The sequence below is a fragment of the Pelecanus crispus genome, chromosome 10 (genome assembly GCF_030463565.1).
Source record: "Pelecanus crispus isolate bPelCri1 chromosome 10, bPelCri1.pri, whole genome shotgun sequence".
NCBI classification, from domain to species: domain Eukaryota; kingdom Metazoa; phylum Chordata; class Aves; order Pelecaniformes; family Pelecanidae; genus Pelecanus; species Pelecanus crispus.
The window spans coordinates 7,245,077-7,260,756 of record NC_134652.1 but is presented as its reverse complement, the minus strand read 5'-3'; the positions used below and the strand labels follow the sequence as shown (position 1 = coordinate 7,260,756).

The following is a 15,680-nucleotide window of genomic DNA, read 5'->3' as shown; positions in this document are numbered from 1 at the left end:
TACCCGCTCAGATGTAATGGTCTTAATTACAGTGTATGGCTCTCCTAGCTGTCACAGGACATTTAGTATGTTCAAAAAGGTGTCTCTGTTCCCTTGTAAAAGCCGAATTTGCTTTTACAGCCATTACCCATAATGCAGTGGGAGAACAGCATTAATAACCATTTCATTGGGGCAGCAGAAATCTTTTGCACCTCTCCAGGGAAGAAGCAACTTTTTCTTCCATAAGAGGCGAAAGTGTTACCTTTGGAAGCTTTTGCTCTTGGGATCCAGATGCTTTCTTGCACTTATAACCTGCACTACCTAATTGTTCTCCAAGGGAGCAAAAGTAGGTTGGTGGGTTGGGTTTTGGCTTGTAATTATTTTTGGCTTTGTTTGAACATTCGAAGGCTGTAGATATGCACAATACTCAAACAGGGGAAATGGCAGTCATGGGTGTTTAATGGGAGAGGTGGGAACTATGAAGTCTCAAAGAAAATCCCAGGAAGGATCATACAAAGGCTCCCTAGAACTGTATGCAGAGTTGGGAAGGGTTGAGTATGCTCCTCCCATACACGTGGTGTAGCTGCTCTGCCCTCAACGCTATGAAGGGCTGCATAATGACACAAAATGTTTTACTGGTCCTACAAAACCTGTGGAAATGATCAGCCTGTGAAAAAAGTGGGGTTTTGGTACAGAAAGTGTAATGCTCTAGTAAAGTGTTTGCACTACGCTGTAAGGATTTAGTCCATGTACAAAATGTCAGTGTATTTAGGTCTTTACCTACCTTGATATTGTTTGCTTGCTTTCAATTTTCCAGAGGAAGAAAGGTTCAAAGGTCAGCAATGAGTGGTTTTGAAAAACCAAGTGATGACTGTATCTCCCGCAAACTTGGAGAAAGGAGTCACAGTTCCTGCCATTTTTTAAATACTTCCCACGTTGTCTTACAGTTTCTTTTGCTCATTCTTCTCCCCTTTCCCTATAAGAATTTTGTTTCTTCTTTATGAAAAAGACTTAGCTGATGCTTATAATTTATTTTTTAAATGTACTTTGATCTCAGACAAAATTTGGTGGAATTATTACTATAATAATGCATCACGTGCATGATCTTCAACACTAACCTCAAGGTAGCTTACCTCTTATTGGGAAATGAAGTTGCCTGGCGTGAAGAAGAATCAGGTCACTTGGTCTAAATGCCTAATTATGGGGTTTAGTGCTTCGCTTTTGGATCCCAATTTTGGCCTGTAAATGTTGAACAAATCCTAGATTTAGTTAGTAGTTACTTCAGTTAGAGGCCCTAGTATCAATTTTAATTAAGTGCAGCTCCATTCACGTCAGAAAAGACACTCCTGATTCACAGCAGTACAAAGACTACGGAGTTCAGTGGTGTTTCTGTACCCTATAAATCAGAGAGATGTTCAAGATAACCAGATCTCAGAGCAGCCATCTACAAGCTTTGGGTTGCCAATGAGTTTGTGTAGCACACCACATTGAGTAAGCAAAGTATAAAGTACAGGCATTAATTCATATGGTTCCTAGCCCAAATCAACTGAAATACTGCTAATCATTAGGCTTTGGTTCCTATCTGAATATTCCTTTAAAAGCCTTTTTTTCTGCCCGCCCCCACTTTTTTTTTTCAGTAGTTTCAATGCAGCAGCTGTAAGACTGGAAAACAGGACTTTTGAGGGTTTTTTTCCTAGTTCTTTCACTGCTTCACTCTTGCCTCTACTTACTCTCTTGAACTAAAACTGGGACTTGGATTCAGTCATGGGCATCTACAGTTAGGAATTTCTGTAAGTTGTCTGATTTACGGAGACTTGTTCTACAGTTCTCAGTTCCTGTCAAACTCAGTGGCCAATCAAGCTGAGAAAATCTGGCTTTGTCTCAGTCTCTTCATCTTTTAGATGATAATGTGGGGGCTCATCTACCTCTCAAGAAACTGTGAGACTTCTTAATTGTTAGCAATATTCTCTGTCTGCGATTAAAAGTGAGTGTTCCCTAGATATTTTTTGCTGAGGAAATGGAGGAATATATGGAGGAAATGAGGAAATAGTTCAGTGAAGTCAAAGATATCCAGCATGTTCTGCAGATTGTCTGTCAAGGTTGAATAGTGACACTGCATTACGCAGCATGCACAGAGAGTTCTGTAAACCATGTTCCTATTTAAAAACATTCAAGTGGAACAAACTTACTTTTTCATGTCACAACCAAGATCATATTCACATTTCAGCAGTGGGAAGGAAAAGATAAAAGACTTAATTCAGCTTTCACCATGCTGGAGATTTTCTCTGGCTCCACCTCTGCCCCTTCCTCTGTCCTCATTCCCAGTGTTTTTGAACTCTGCCTGCAATGCATTTCAGTGCTCGCCAAGATATCCCCAACTAAGGGTGAGTTAATGAGAACATCTGGCCAGGAATGAGTGATGATGCTCTGTGACCCACCTACTCAGCACATCTGGTGGTCATGGCCACGGATGGGGAACCTTACTGAGTGTTAAGGCTTCTGCAAGGAAAGAGGATTTTGTCATCTATGGCTAGATTTATTGGAAATACCCAAATCCAGTTGGTTATATAAAGAGGCTTTCTTGTCAATGGGAGAAATGTCTATAAATAGGTGCACACACACACACGCATATACACTTTTTTATATAATTACAGTATACTGTCAATGAGTAAGAATGTGGACTGCCTAAAAACTGTCTTTACAGATAATTAGTCCCAAAGGTCCTAAACTGGTTAACCATCAGGGCATACTGCAAAAACCCTCTCTTTGGAAAAGGCTTTTTGAAGGGGCTGGATGTACCTTCTCTCTAAAGGGAGGAGCGGATGAAGAGAGTTTATGTGCTTGGTTGGCAGGGTTCCTTTTTGAAACGATATTTTAAAACTGCTGGATAATTTTTGTCCTTCTAATGATGAATTAAGTTGTCCAGACACTTTTGCGAGCATCTTTTCATATTATTTGTATATAAATCAATAAATACTCTGCTCTTGTCTTCCTTTGTTGGTAAAAAAAAAAAAAAAGACAACGGATTTTTTCAGGCAGCACAACGAATCATCAATGAAGTGAAAACACTGAGCAAATTCCCTTTTGTTTAAGAGAATGGCCTGTACACAGTTCAGGCCAGCACATTTTTCATGGGATGCAAGGGAGCAGTTCAAAGAATTGGCAAGGAGTGGGTCCTGCATATTCATGAGGCTGGGCAGGGAGGTGAAGGTACAGGAGAAGGCAAAAAAGCAATGTGAGGATAGAGTGGAATGTGGAGCGAGTTACCACGGTATCCTATTTTACTGCTGTTTGACGTAAAGCTCCCTTGCTTTTACACAACCGCTGGAATTGAATGGAAGCAGCTCAGGGCATAAATAATGAATGTGTCTTTTACACGTTAAGAGAGGAGAATCTGCACCTCATCACAGAAATAATGTGCCCCTCTCTTCTCTCCCCAGTCTCCAGCCTGCGTTCCTGAAGTCAGTCAAGATCTTATCCAACAGACAGAGGAGAAACTCGAAAACAGCCCCTGCAAAGAGCTGTTCTCTCCCTGCACAAAGTAAGTATAACTCGATACCCAAAGATCGCAGGGCTGCAGTCGGCAGCTTGCAAGGAATGTGTCAGCTAAAGAGAGACATTTCAATTTGAACCTGAAGCATGCATCTTCGGTTTATGTTCATAATGCTAGAGGCATTGCTGACAAGCAGTGAAGTCATTTCATCTGAACAAAATAGAATAAATATTTCCGTGCCATTATATACACTACACACAGGCACTTAGTGTTTCAGGTATTTGACAGAGTGTTCTAGCCAAGTAAACCAGCCATGGATTTCATGCTGTGTGAAAAGAGCTACAATGATAATGTATCCAAAGAAAACATCTCTGTTTCAAAGTGAATAAAAATTAAGTGGCTATACAGTCCATTTAGACAGGGGAATGTGCAAACTTGCTCCGCATGGCTTTTCCAGAAAATCTTCAGCAGGAGAACGGGGCTTTTTTAATGCTTTCTGTCTGTCTGTGGCGTTCAAACGAACGTGCACTATTTCATCCTTTGTCTGGGAAAAGGCTTATCAGGTTTTGTTGCAGTGAGGTGATTTGTGCTATTATGCGCTAAAGCTCCAGGTATGCAATTTGCATTTGCAAACACTGACCCGAGTACGTTCACACCAGTAGATCATAAACCAATAAAAATGTGAAAAAGAGGGATCATCGCAAGCTGGCCCATGTGGTTTCTGGCTGTGCACGGTTTGTTTTCCCTGGATGATGTAATGGGGATTTGTAAAATTCGCTCCACTGTCATTCATTGTTTTGACTCATTTCATTGACCTTTTCTGTTTTCAGTTATTCTTTGCGTTGGTAGGAGATGTGGGTTATTTCTGGCCTTCTCTTATAACATAACCAGTTTCCTTGCATTGGCCTGGTGTCATGTAGAGATGGTCATATAACTCGCACCCGTTGTGTGTGCCAGTCCCAATGACAAAGGCAGAGCTGTGCTTGACACAAACCCCCCTGATGCCTGTTTCCAGTTCTCAAATCGGTTTGCAAGCTGACAGTTCCCTCTAAAATGTACTTTGTTGTTGCCAAAGAGGGGAAGTAAAAAGCAAACAAGTGGTGAAAAGCAGCTATTGTTCTTTAAAATACGTGCAGCTTTTAATTAACTGAATGGAATAGGCTAGCGTTGGACACCACTTCATTCAGGCTTGTATTCGCCAACAGCCATTCCTTCGTCTCAGCTGAAACGGATAAATGAGCCAGGTTTGAGACCTTGTTAATAAATATGCTGGTCATTTCACATGGACTGAAATGGGGTCAAAAGGAAGTTTTAAAAACTTGCTGTTGGTATTTACTAAATGTACTGAATAATGTTAATTTTGGAAGAGTTCACAGTCAGACCAAAAAATGGAGGCATACATACAAATGTGAAGCTTGCTATCCTGTAGGAGCAGGAATGGGGATGAGTTTCAGACACGTCTTCATAGATAAGATCAGTCTGTGGAAAAAATGCATGTATAACTAACTTCTGCATTGACCTTTAATATTTTGACTGTCTGCCTCTGCCCCCCTCCAATTTCCTCTATAATTTTGGCTTTGAATTGGGACATTTGTTAAAGCTCATTAAGAATTACTTTTTATTTTATTTTGTAAGCTTGAATCCACTTAGGGGAAACCGTACGATCTGTGTCCAACCAAAGCTAATGAAGACAACAACAATTTGACTTTCTGAATACTGAATATGTGCAATTACCTGCCTGTTCCAAACTGATGGTGCAAGAATTATTACCCAAAAAAATTCAAACAGCTCAGAAATTCCAAAAACTTATGAACAGTAGCTCATGAACAGGGAGGAACTAAACTGAGGAGACATGTTATTCATGGTGAATTGTTTGCTCAGGTCTACAACTGCCCCCGGGTAAGACATAGGTTATCCATTCCCAAACCAGAGTAGTCCTTCAGAGAGGATTTCCTCCTCCAGCAAAGTCTAGAAATGTGCCTGTATACCCTTAGATACAGACACAAAAGTGTCTGTATACACCAAGACAGAAATACTCATGTCTTGTGCGCATTTTTCACCCAAACCCAACTTTTGTCCCTGCCAGCACTACCAGCAGAGGTGGATGCAGTAGCCCCAGTAAGCAAGGCAAGAACCAAAACCAGCCGGTCACCAACCCCCTGTTAAATGTGACCACCTTCATCTCAGGCAGCTCTCTCAGCTCAGCCCATCTTCTCTTAGCTCTGAACCCTTGGCCTTCCTTATGGGATGTCTGTTGGTCTCTGGCTGCTTGTTGCCTGTCACAGGCAACATACTCCTCACATTTGCAGACTGGCCCTTTGATTCCTTTATTCCTTTGATTATGCAAAAGACTTTGCATCCACTGCATGAGCCCCAAAATTCTTTTCTTGATCCAGAAACAAATCCACATCTCTGTTCAGGCTTCTTTTCCTCTGTTTTACTCCACAAAGCACATAGCTGTTAGGAAAAACCCTTTGACTTTAATGACAGTTATTACTTCTTCTGTATAGCAGGAATTGAAATTGATTTTTTTTGCTCAAAATAATACTTCTGATGGTCGTTCTTTGACAGAAATGGGCTTCAGCCAGAAATTTTCAATCCGGATGTAAACATCCCTCAAAGTTTAGGAGCTCAGTTCCTGAGGGTGTTGTGTTAAGGCAGTCTTAATTTACTAACAGAAGCAAAGATATTTGTTGTCTAGTGACTAACAGCCTTTGTAAAAGTCCATTGAAGCCAGTGGGAGACTCCCTGTTAATTTTCAGCAAGCACAACCAGTACATATTACTATTCAGCTTGTATAAGGCCTCCTGTTATGAAATCCATCAAACATATTACTTTGTTCCTAGATTGAAACCATGAGTAAAATAAAGTAGAAAATAAAGTAGAAGGAAAATGGTCCTACCATAGAAGTCTGTATTTTCTCCTCTTGTTTTGTTTCTCTCTTGCTCCAAGTTCAGGATTATAAAATACTTATATATCCTTTTCATCTGAGATAGATCTGTCCTTGACCACCTCAGTGGGGAACCATTCCAAGAGTACCTAAACAGCATGTACTTCGACAGGTTTCTCCAGTGGAAGTGGTTGGAAAGGTAAGTGTCACAATGTTTTTGTTAATTAAAAATGAATGTAAAAGGTTTATTTTCACTTTCCATGCAAAGCCTTTAGCATATGGTCAAAATCTGACAGCTGAGATAGTACGTGTTTGCTCCCTTTGCCTTCAAGAGAAAGACAGTTTGGCCTTTCTACAGCATTACTGTGCCTCATCCTAATGTTTGCCATTTATGGCCCTCTCTGTGCAGCGATTCTCTCCCTCTTTTCACTGTTCTCCTTCAAGAAGGTCCGTCAAGACTCATTCCCCATTTCCCTGAGCTGTGCTCCAGGGAAGCTCTCCCAGAGAGCTCCAGGGAGGCTTTCCTAATTTTAGCATTTGTTTGTAAGTGTTCATTGTTAGAAGGCTCATGAGAGGTAATGGCTTTAGCCACAGGAAGATGCCATGTAGAAAAGTCACGGTTCTGTTGGCATTAGTCTCAATTTAACCATGAGCTAAGTCTCCATCTGTGACCATCCAATGAGCACGGTTGGTGTCTGGGATATATAGTGCTCCTTCGTCATCCATGAATGTGCTTACACCCATAAATACTCTCCAGATGCTTCCTTCTCTCCTAGGGACACAGCACTCCTGAAGGTGACATGCTCCTGCAAGGAGCTTGGGCACCTTTTTTGCACAGTATGCTTGTGCATGGCAAGTGAAGAGAGCAAGACCTACAGCCTACAAAAAATAGGAATCCAAATCTCCTGCAGTCTGAGAGGATTGTTGTGAAATTGTCTGTGGCCAATTTCATTGTAGGCCTTGTCAAAACGAGCTACTTGTGGCACAGCTTGAAGGACACATTGCACTTTTTTATAACCTACCCTTGTGCATCTAGAATGCTAAACGTAAGATACGCATCAAGCCTCTGGCTTTTGCATTTGCAAACACTGTGCCCAAGCAAGACTGAAACAGATGCTGCTTGCTAGGGAAGTAAAGAATAAAACAGCAATCCACCCCAAAATACCAGGGAGCCAGTCTTGGCTTCTAAAGCTCAAGTGTTCAGCTGTTTAATGGTACATTAGGCACATTAGGTATGATTAAAGTACATTCGGCAACTTCAGTTGTCCTTCTGTTTAGCTGCACTCTGAATATGGTGACTTTTTGTCTGGACCAGTTACCACAATTATTAAATCACTGTAAACAGACAAAAATACAGCATATAGGTCCTCGTACCATATTTATTGGCTAGACATTTCTGAGCACATTTAATAACTAGGCAGCCTTAGTGAGTATTAATTTGCAAGAAGAGGGGCCTTTGCCTTCTCCTTGTTGGTGAGGGCTGTAGCAGACATACACTGCTGAGTAACAGTGACCTTGAGTTGAGAGAAGCCCCAGTTTGCACAAATGGAATTAATTACGGCAGCTGAGTTAGGGCCAGATCCATGAGCGGTGTGTATCAGCATGATACCTCGGAGATCAAAGGAGCTGTGCCAGTTCCTCTCCCTGGAAAGCTACAAAGCTGCTGCACAAGAGGGAAGAGAAGCGGTGAGCCATTTCATGCCAAGACGTGCTCCACATGCCAGCTTTACTGAATCCAGCATTTACTCTTCCATTTCAATTAAAAAAACACCAGGTGATTCATCTCTAGCCAGGCTATTTCCTATCTATTGTCACATTTGGGATAAGGAATTTTCTCAAATGCTTTGAGGATTTGTTTTTTCCATTCCCCCAACAAACATGACAAGCTATTGGATGTGCCTATCCGGCTTAAGAAGCTGGGACAACTGCTTTTAGGATTAGCAAAGAGATGTTAGTAGCAACGAGTGATCAACAGCTCCTGATAGCCTGCTGGCTCCAACGGAGGAGTCAAACAGTCCATTTATTCCAGGGACATTGCTGAGCATGTAGTTATCTAATTGTTGCTTTAACCCCAATAGCATTTGCAGCATCTTCACAGAAGCCTGAAAATAGCATCTTTTCCTCCTCTAGTTTTGGCCTTCTGCGTATTTTTCTTCCCCCACTTTTAAAAACAATAATGAACATAAATGAAATGATTCACTTTAACATTCATTCCTTATTGTCATCAACCTCATCATCACTGTTGTGGGAACAGCCACGTTATTGTGCTCCCTCTGCCGACTGGCTGCCCGCCAGAGGAAAACAAAGCTGGTAGGAATATTCATATCGACTGCTAATATAGTTGTAAAACTTCGGTGATGGTGCGGTGGATACAAAACTGGATCTCTCCTAATCTAGAGTTCTTCTTCCATCACATTATAAAACTTTGATGATAACAAATGTGGTATAAGTTAGATGTAGGGCTGGAGCCCTTTTGGTAGAGCCGCACTTTGTGGGAATCCTGTACGATGGTATAGTGATTGTGTCTTGTGATTGTTAGGGAGCACTCTGCCCTCGGAAAGACAGACAGACGTATTTAACGCTTAATTTGGCCCTTAAAAGGAAAGAGATGCTTTCCCTCCCTTCCTGCCCACGATGCTCTCCCTGGAGGCAGGTACCCCAGGGCTTCCTGCTCTCCCCTCCTGCGAATGGGACCTAAACCCGCCTCTCCGGTTCCCGGGATTGTTTCTTTCCTTGTTTCACATCAGTTTCCTGTTTTGTTTAAGGTCAAGAAACCAGAAATATTTTCTGGTGGATTGAATTTTGGATCTCTGTTTCTCATCTTGAAGACCAAGCAAAGCAAGAAAGTGTTAGCCCAGCACTACCCTTAAAAAATTCCTATATATCATGAGAATTAATACCTTGTTGGAAGCTCTCAGGCCTCCTCTTTGCTTAACAAAGGCCAAAGCTATATAATGGAGATTCAGAACCCGCCTTCGTCCTAAGATGCTAGGAGAATTTATACTGATGACTCACTAATGTGTTGTATTTTATTACAGCTTAATATGTTGGAATTGAAAAGTTCAAGCCATACATAGTATTGAAGTAATGTAATAACATAATTATATATTATATTATATAATATGATTACCTTGAAATAACGTGATTATATAATATTTATCTATTTTGCTTTTCAAAAGTATGCTCTGAAATAAATAAATCACAGAGAGTGCATTAAATGTAGTGTGTCTTTTCTCTTTTTTTATTTCCTTTTCTTCCAGGCAACCAGTAACGAAAAACACGTTTCGGCAGTACAGGGTGCTAGGGAAAGGTGGCTTTGGGGAGGTGAGTAATTCTGAAAGTTTCTGTTAAGAGCGTTTCTTACTTCTCAGGCACTGCAGGTTACAGGAGCCTGATGCGACAGAGGCTGATTTTCATTAATTGCTGACAGTTTTACTTAACCTCTCATGACACCGTAATCTCAAAAGAACACTTTTGAGAATTATTTTGTATTTGACTGTGGAACTCACAGTGGAATCAGGGTCACACCCTTATTTCTATTTTACTGATGGCTCGAGGTCGCTGTGGAGGCAGCAGAGTCAGAGGAGGCACGGACGGGCTTTAGCCGAGAAGATTACAATCTGCACAGACAAAAGGAGGTGGGATAGGAAGCAGGCAGAGGAAAGTGAAATAATTAAACCAATATTACACAGCAGGTTTGGAAACAGAAGTCGGTTCCCCAGCTGCCCCCGCCTATGCCTTATTTGCTACGCCGCCGTCTCTAACCTTAAAAGGACTAAATCAGATCAGATCATGAGGAGTAAAGTGCAACCCAGACACAGCGTTTGCTTTGACTTACCCAGCAATTGTTCTCTTTAATTCGCAGGTCTGTGCTTGCCAAGTCCGAGCGACAGGGAAGATGTATGCCTGCAAGAGATTAGAGAAGAAGAGAATAAAAAAGAGGAAAGGCGAATCCATGGCACTAAATGAAAAGCAGATTTTAGAAAAAGTCAATAGTCAGTTTGTAGTGAGTATTGAACTCCCTAGCGCTCAGCTCCCTGCTCACCTGCTGAGCACTCTTCTTGTTGAATCCGATGCCTCCTCCTCCTCCTGCTACAAGGAAGGTGCCAGAAGCTGAGTCCCTTCGCTTAGCACCTCAGTCCTGCTCCATGCACCTTTACCAAGTCTCATTTTACTCTCTGGTCTGTGAGAAATGCACCAAACAAGGTGCCTGTTCCTACCATGGGAATATGATGCATTTTGCAACCCTGACTTGCATCAGGGCTGCATCAGGCTGAGCTATTTTTATCCAGCTTTGATTACCTGAATTCCCAGTGTCTGGGAGAGAGGAGCTTGGAGGAGACTGAAGGAGATTCAACCCAAATAGATCAGAAGAGATTGGCTAGTAGAAGCATCTAGCCGGTGACGTGGAGCTGGTCTGCTTGACGTAGGGCTTTCCTGAGATCTGCCAGCTCTTGTGTCTCTTTAAAAACTTGCCTTAGATTTTTAAAAAAAAAAAAAAAAAAGGTGTTGTTATCTCAGCATCTGTCATGTTCTTTATAGTTATTTTAGGAAACATTATGAATACAACAGATGCAAGATGTTTACTTACCTCTGGCAGAAGGCCATGGCACACATTTAAAAGTGATGGGTAGCTTTTGGCTTGTCTGATCGTTCCTGGGGCACCCACCAGAGCCTCACAAGGGTGATGCTGACCTTCACGGCTCAGTGATGGTCCCTTTGACCACCGCAGGACTGGGCTACCTGGGTCTTCCTGGGAACCTGCTGAGGTGAAGGGGTTTTGACAGCTATCCAGCAAAACAGTGCAGCTCAAGGTGTAGATTCCCTTGACTATTAAGATTTCTCTTATGTGGAAAAGTATGTCTGGATTTAGTATGTTTGTCCAGCCTGTGAAGCTATCTGAGCATTAACCTTGAGGGGTTCTGGTGATGAATAGGCTGGATTCAACAAATTAATCTATAAAATCCTAACACCTGATTTTTCTGTACTTTTAAAATGTATGTTTGCTATTGTAATAAGGCCCATATCAAATTCAGTCAATGTATTTTTTTCCTTTTCTACAGAAAATCTTTAATGAAAAGTTAGTGCTTTCTTCTTAGCAGCTAACTGAACTGTCACAACTATGCTACAAATCTTTTTCTAGGTCAATTTAGCCTATGCCTATGAAACAAAGGATGCACTGTGTTTAGTTCTGACCATAATGAATGGAGGTGACCTGAAGTTTCATATCTACAACATGGGAAACCCAGGCTTTGAGGAGGAAAGAGCATTGTTTTACGCAGCAGAGATTCTTTGTGGCTTAGAAGACCTACATAGAGAAAATACTGTGTACAGGTAAGCACTCTCTAGAGCCTTAGGACATCTTTTCTGGGGAGAAAAGAATTGCCTGCATCCTCACTACTCATTGTGGTGCTGTACAGCTTAGACGCCTCAGTGCTTTGGCTGAAATTTCACAGAGCCCTGTAGAAATACAGTATGATTCAGTAATTATGGAAGGAAGCAGTTGCTTCACTAAATACATCCTGTCTAAATTATACAGAACTACCACAAAGCTCCCCAAACCCTACCTCAGCGTGCACTGGGTGACATAAGAAAATCGTGAAAGTTTCTTTAAAGGGATTTCATTAAGGAATCCAGTTTCTAGTTGGTATGAAATGGAGATCATTCTGTTCAAGCCTCTATTTTAATTAGTTAGGTTATACTGCATTAGGGGCTGCAGCACGTCAGATGTGGAAAAACCATGTCTCCTATCTTAGGGGGAGCGCAGTTGGAACAAGAGGGTGTTTGAGAAGAAGGCATGGATTTACGCTGTAGGACACCAACTAGTTTGATTAGCTGGCTTGCATCGTGATGGTGGCCGTAGCATGCCAGCCGTGGAAGAGGCACATTCACAGCCATGCAACAGAGGCGTCCTGCTGGCAGCATCCCACCCGCTGCGGGTGCAGCCATCGGGCAGAGCGCTGCCCGGCGCGGTGACAGGCAGCCGGCTTCCAGGACAAATTTCTTAAGTTCTCAGCTTCCAGTCTGGCTTACAGCTCTATACAAGCACTTTTCCAGGGCAACAGAGAGTTTACTTGCTGGATAAGCAGGGTGACTGCAGAGTTCTTGTGACTCCATGAGGATTTATCTTTTTTAATCAACGACTAATGTAGTTGTAAACAACATTTAATGTTTGTCTTCATCATCCCTTGTGAAATCATTATTGCTGGCATTCACAGCAGAAGAGGTCCTGTAAATGGATGAAAGACCTTCCAAGGACAATGATTAATAGACAATAATCTGTTTTTAAAAACTAAGCCACACTTTAAATCATTCGATAAGCCCCTGTGTAATAAGCATTCTGCATACGCTTGTACACACAGAAATTACAATGTTGTTGTTCCTTGAAGGAGATCTCTAGAAAACTGCCACTTGGCTACCTCACTGTGACTCAGATCTCGCTAGCTGGCATAAGGAGGGCAGACAGATAACATGCTGATTTAGTTGGCGCTGGCCCAAGAAGGCAATTTTTTTCCCAAGGAACAAAATGGAATTAAGTGTTTAATGTCAACTGAAAAATCAAATAATGAGTGACGTGTCTGGCTTCCCTTTTCTTGAAAAAACATCCTACCACATTCAAAAAAGTTTTAGGAGGTATTATAGTGTTTCTTTAAAAAGTACTAAATCACAAGCATACTTTATTGATGAAAATGACTGGTACATTCGTAACAGGCCTGGTAAAATGCCATACTAATGCCACTTTCTAATAAAACAAATTAGATCTGGCCACCTAAAATAGTATGTGGCTCTGAGAGAATGGCATCCTACTTCCTTAAGCAGTTGTTTTCGTGTTACTCTTAAAGGAGCTGCTAGTTTACACCTCAGATGGCACATTCATTTGATGATGAATGATATTTTATCCTTGTAGGTGATGTTTTCTAGCAGTATTTTAGGAAAATCTGCATAGACCCCTAATTTGTAATACCGCAGCGTGTTTTGGGACCCTTGAGGAGTGCTATATAGGTCAATAAAATATAGCAGCTAAATGCTACCGCTTTCTCAAGGTGAATAATTCATCACGAAACACTTATTCCTCAAATTTAATTTCATTTTCTATGAACAAAATGCTTCTGAGTAAATCACAGCATCGGAAAATACATCCCCATCTTGTGGGCCAGTGACGCATGCTGCGGACATGACCCGAGAGAACAACCAGGCTCAGAGTCAGATTTACCCGATACAGAATTCCCTTGCCAAACATGGCGCTTATGTTAGTAAAGGTCAACGGGTCCATTGTTCATGGAAAGCAAACATAAAAAGCTGCTGGTTCTCCTTGAATTTTTTTTATATATACCTATAATTTTTATTTTTATATGTATTTTATATCTATATGTGAAGTATTTATATATATACTATAGCCATGCCTGGAAGCTCCAGTCAGCATCAAGATCACATTGCCCTATATCACAAATATACAGTAAAGCCTTGTTCACCATAATTAATTGAGTTGTTTATGCTGTCCCGTACAGCCAAACAAGGTACCATCACCTTTCTAGCGTGAGCGCAGTGCCAGCAGTTTAGGTTTCAGTATAGTTAGGCAAGGCTAGTTTATATAGTTTGCATACGGGAAGCTGCGCCACTGGGAAGTAGCCTTACATGTAACTCTGTCCACCGGGGAGTTTTATTTCTCCTAGACATTTCAGTACAAAAATCACATTCCTCCTTGGCACTTGGAAGTGTTGGCCGTGCAAAGGAAACCAGCCTTGGTCCTGAGGAACCAGAAATCTGAAGAGAGAAATGACAACTGATGTCTGGGGGGAAGGAAAACCTCCCTAATTGCCCTAAATCACTAGAGGACTGTAAGGACTGAGCTGCTGTTCTCAGACTCCTCGTGGAGTCTCTCATTTTCTCATTGAAAGACAGCATTTCCCAACTTGCATGCAGGATTCTTGTCATTTGGCCACAGTCACACCTGTAAGCGGGACTAATAACTACTGGTGTAGAGGATGAAGTAACTAATGAAGCTTGAGTTCTTCAAGGAAACATTTCTTAAGGGAATTGGAATAAATTTTTAAAAATAACTTGGAAATGCCCTCGACCGTGTTGCTCCAGTATTGGAAACTTTCTGCTGGTAGGCAGGGAAAGCCCACAGTGGTATGTTAAACAAAATCACAGCTTCTCCTTAGCATTTGGCTGCCCTTCACGTATTTCAGTATTGTTTATTTGAAAAGTAGGCTTGGTACCACTGAGCACCTGGTGAAGTTTATCTTGAGAGGTCAAGAAGGTCTGAAGCAAGCAAGAAGACGAGATTGGTCACAGTGCTCTATGTTCTTGCTTGAAATAATAAATAAAAATGAGACAAGTTTTGAAATTTTAATCTCGGCATTGTCAAAACTATGATACACCCCTCTCCTTTCACAGGAAAATTCACAACACCAGAGTGATGCAGCTTGAAATGCAGGGCGGGCTCCTGCACAGACTCTGTGCAACGCACTGATCTCCTGGTGCGAGGGTTTCTCTTGTACACCCCCCTCTCTTTGCTCTTTGAAAAGAAATGCATCTTGCTGGGAAGCTAACGGGATCAAGCTGGTTCACAAATGCAAGGAGGCCTTAAAACAAGATGAGGCCAAGCGCTTCTTGGATTTGCACCAGGCTAAACGCTGTGTTTCAGTAGGAGTCGATCAGCTAAATGTCAGGGCATGATGTTGTGAATTGCAGCAATACATTTTTCCCTGCCTCTCCCAGCTGCGCTGGTGCCTTATTCAGGCTCCTGAGCCAGCACAGCCTGCTCCCATCACACGGTCCTTCTGGGACACTCCCTGCCCAGCACGTCCCCGTCTTCCCTCTGACACTTCCATGTCCCATAGAATCATAGAATTGTTTAGGTTGGAAAAGACCTTTAAGATCATCCAGTCCAACCATTAACCTACACTACCAAGTCCACACTAAACCAGTCAAGGGCAGACTAGACTAAACCATGTCCCAGAGTGCCACGTCTACCCATTTTTTGAATGCTTCCAGGGATGGGGACTCCACCACCTCTCTGGGCAGCCTGTTCCAATGCTTGACAACCCTTTCCGTGAAGAAATTTTTCCTAATATCCAACCTAAACCTCCCCTGGCGCAGCTTGAGCCCATTTCCATCTCCCAGGCTGGCTTCGTTCCCGCTCTGCACTAGCAGCAGGCTGTGCCTTGTCCCTGCTTAGTGGCATGGGGAGGAGGGGAAGGAGCCCACCTGGCTCCCACCTCGACAGCAGCCCACCGCATCCAGGAACAGCAGCGGCGGCAGCAAAGGTGTGCTCAGCTCCCAGGTTTGGAAAATAGCCTTGGCCAAGCGAGG

At 42.2% G+C, this 15,680-nt stretch overlaps 1 protein-coding gene across 1 annotated transcript in view; it reads left to right on the top strand.

Annotated features, from left to right (window-relative positions):
• The window catches only part of GRK5 (G protein-coupled receptor kinase 5), a 173,340-nt gene that overhangs the window by 140,611 nt on the left and 17,049 nt on the right, over positions 1–15,680 (top strand). Inside the window, exons 5-9 of the mRNA XM_075717417.1 lie at positions 3,420–3,520; positions 6,469–6,561; positions 9,623–9,686; positions 10,228–10,368; positions 11,506–11,696. Of these exons, the coding sequence (XP_075573532.1) occupies positions 3,420–3,520; positions 6,469–6,561; positions 9,623–9,686; positions 10,228–10,368; positions 11,506–11,696 (590 nt within the window). The remainder of the gene's footprint in view (positions 1–3,419; positions 3,521–6,468; positions 6,562–9,622; positions 9,687–10,227; positions 10,369–11,505; positions 11,697–15,680) is intronic.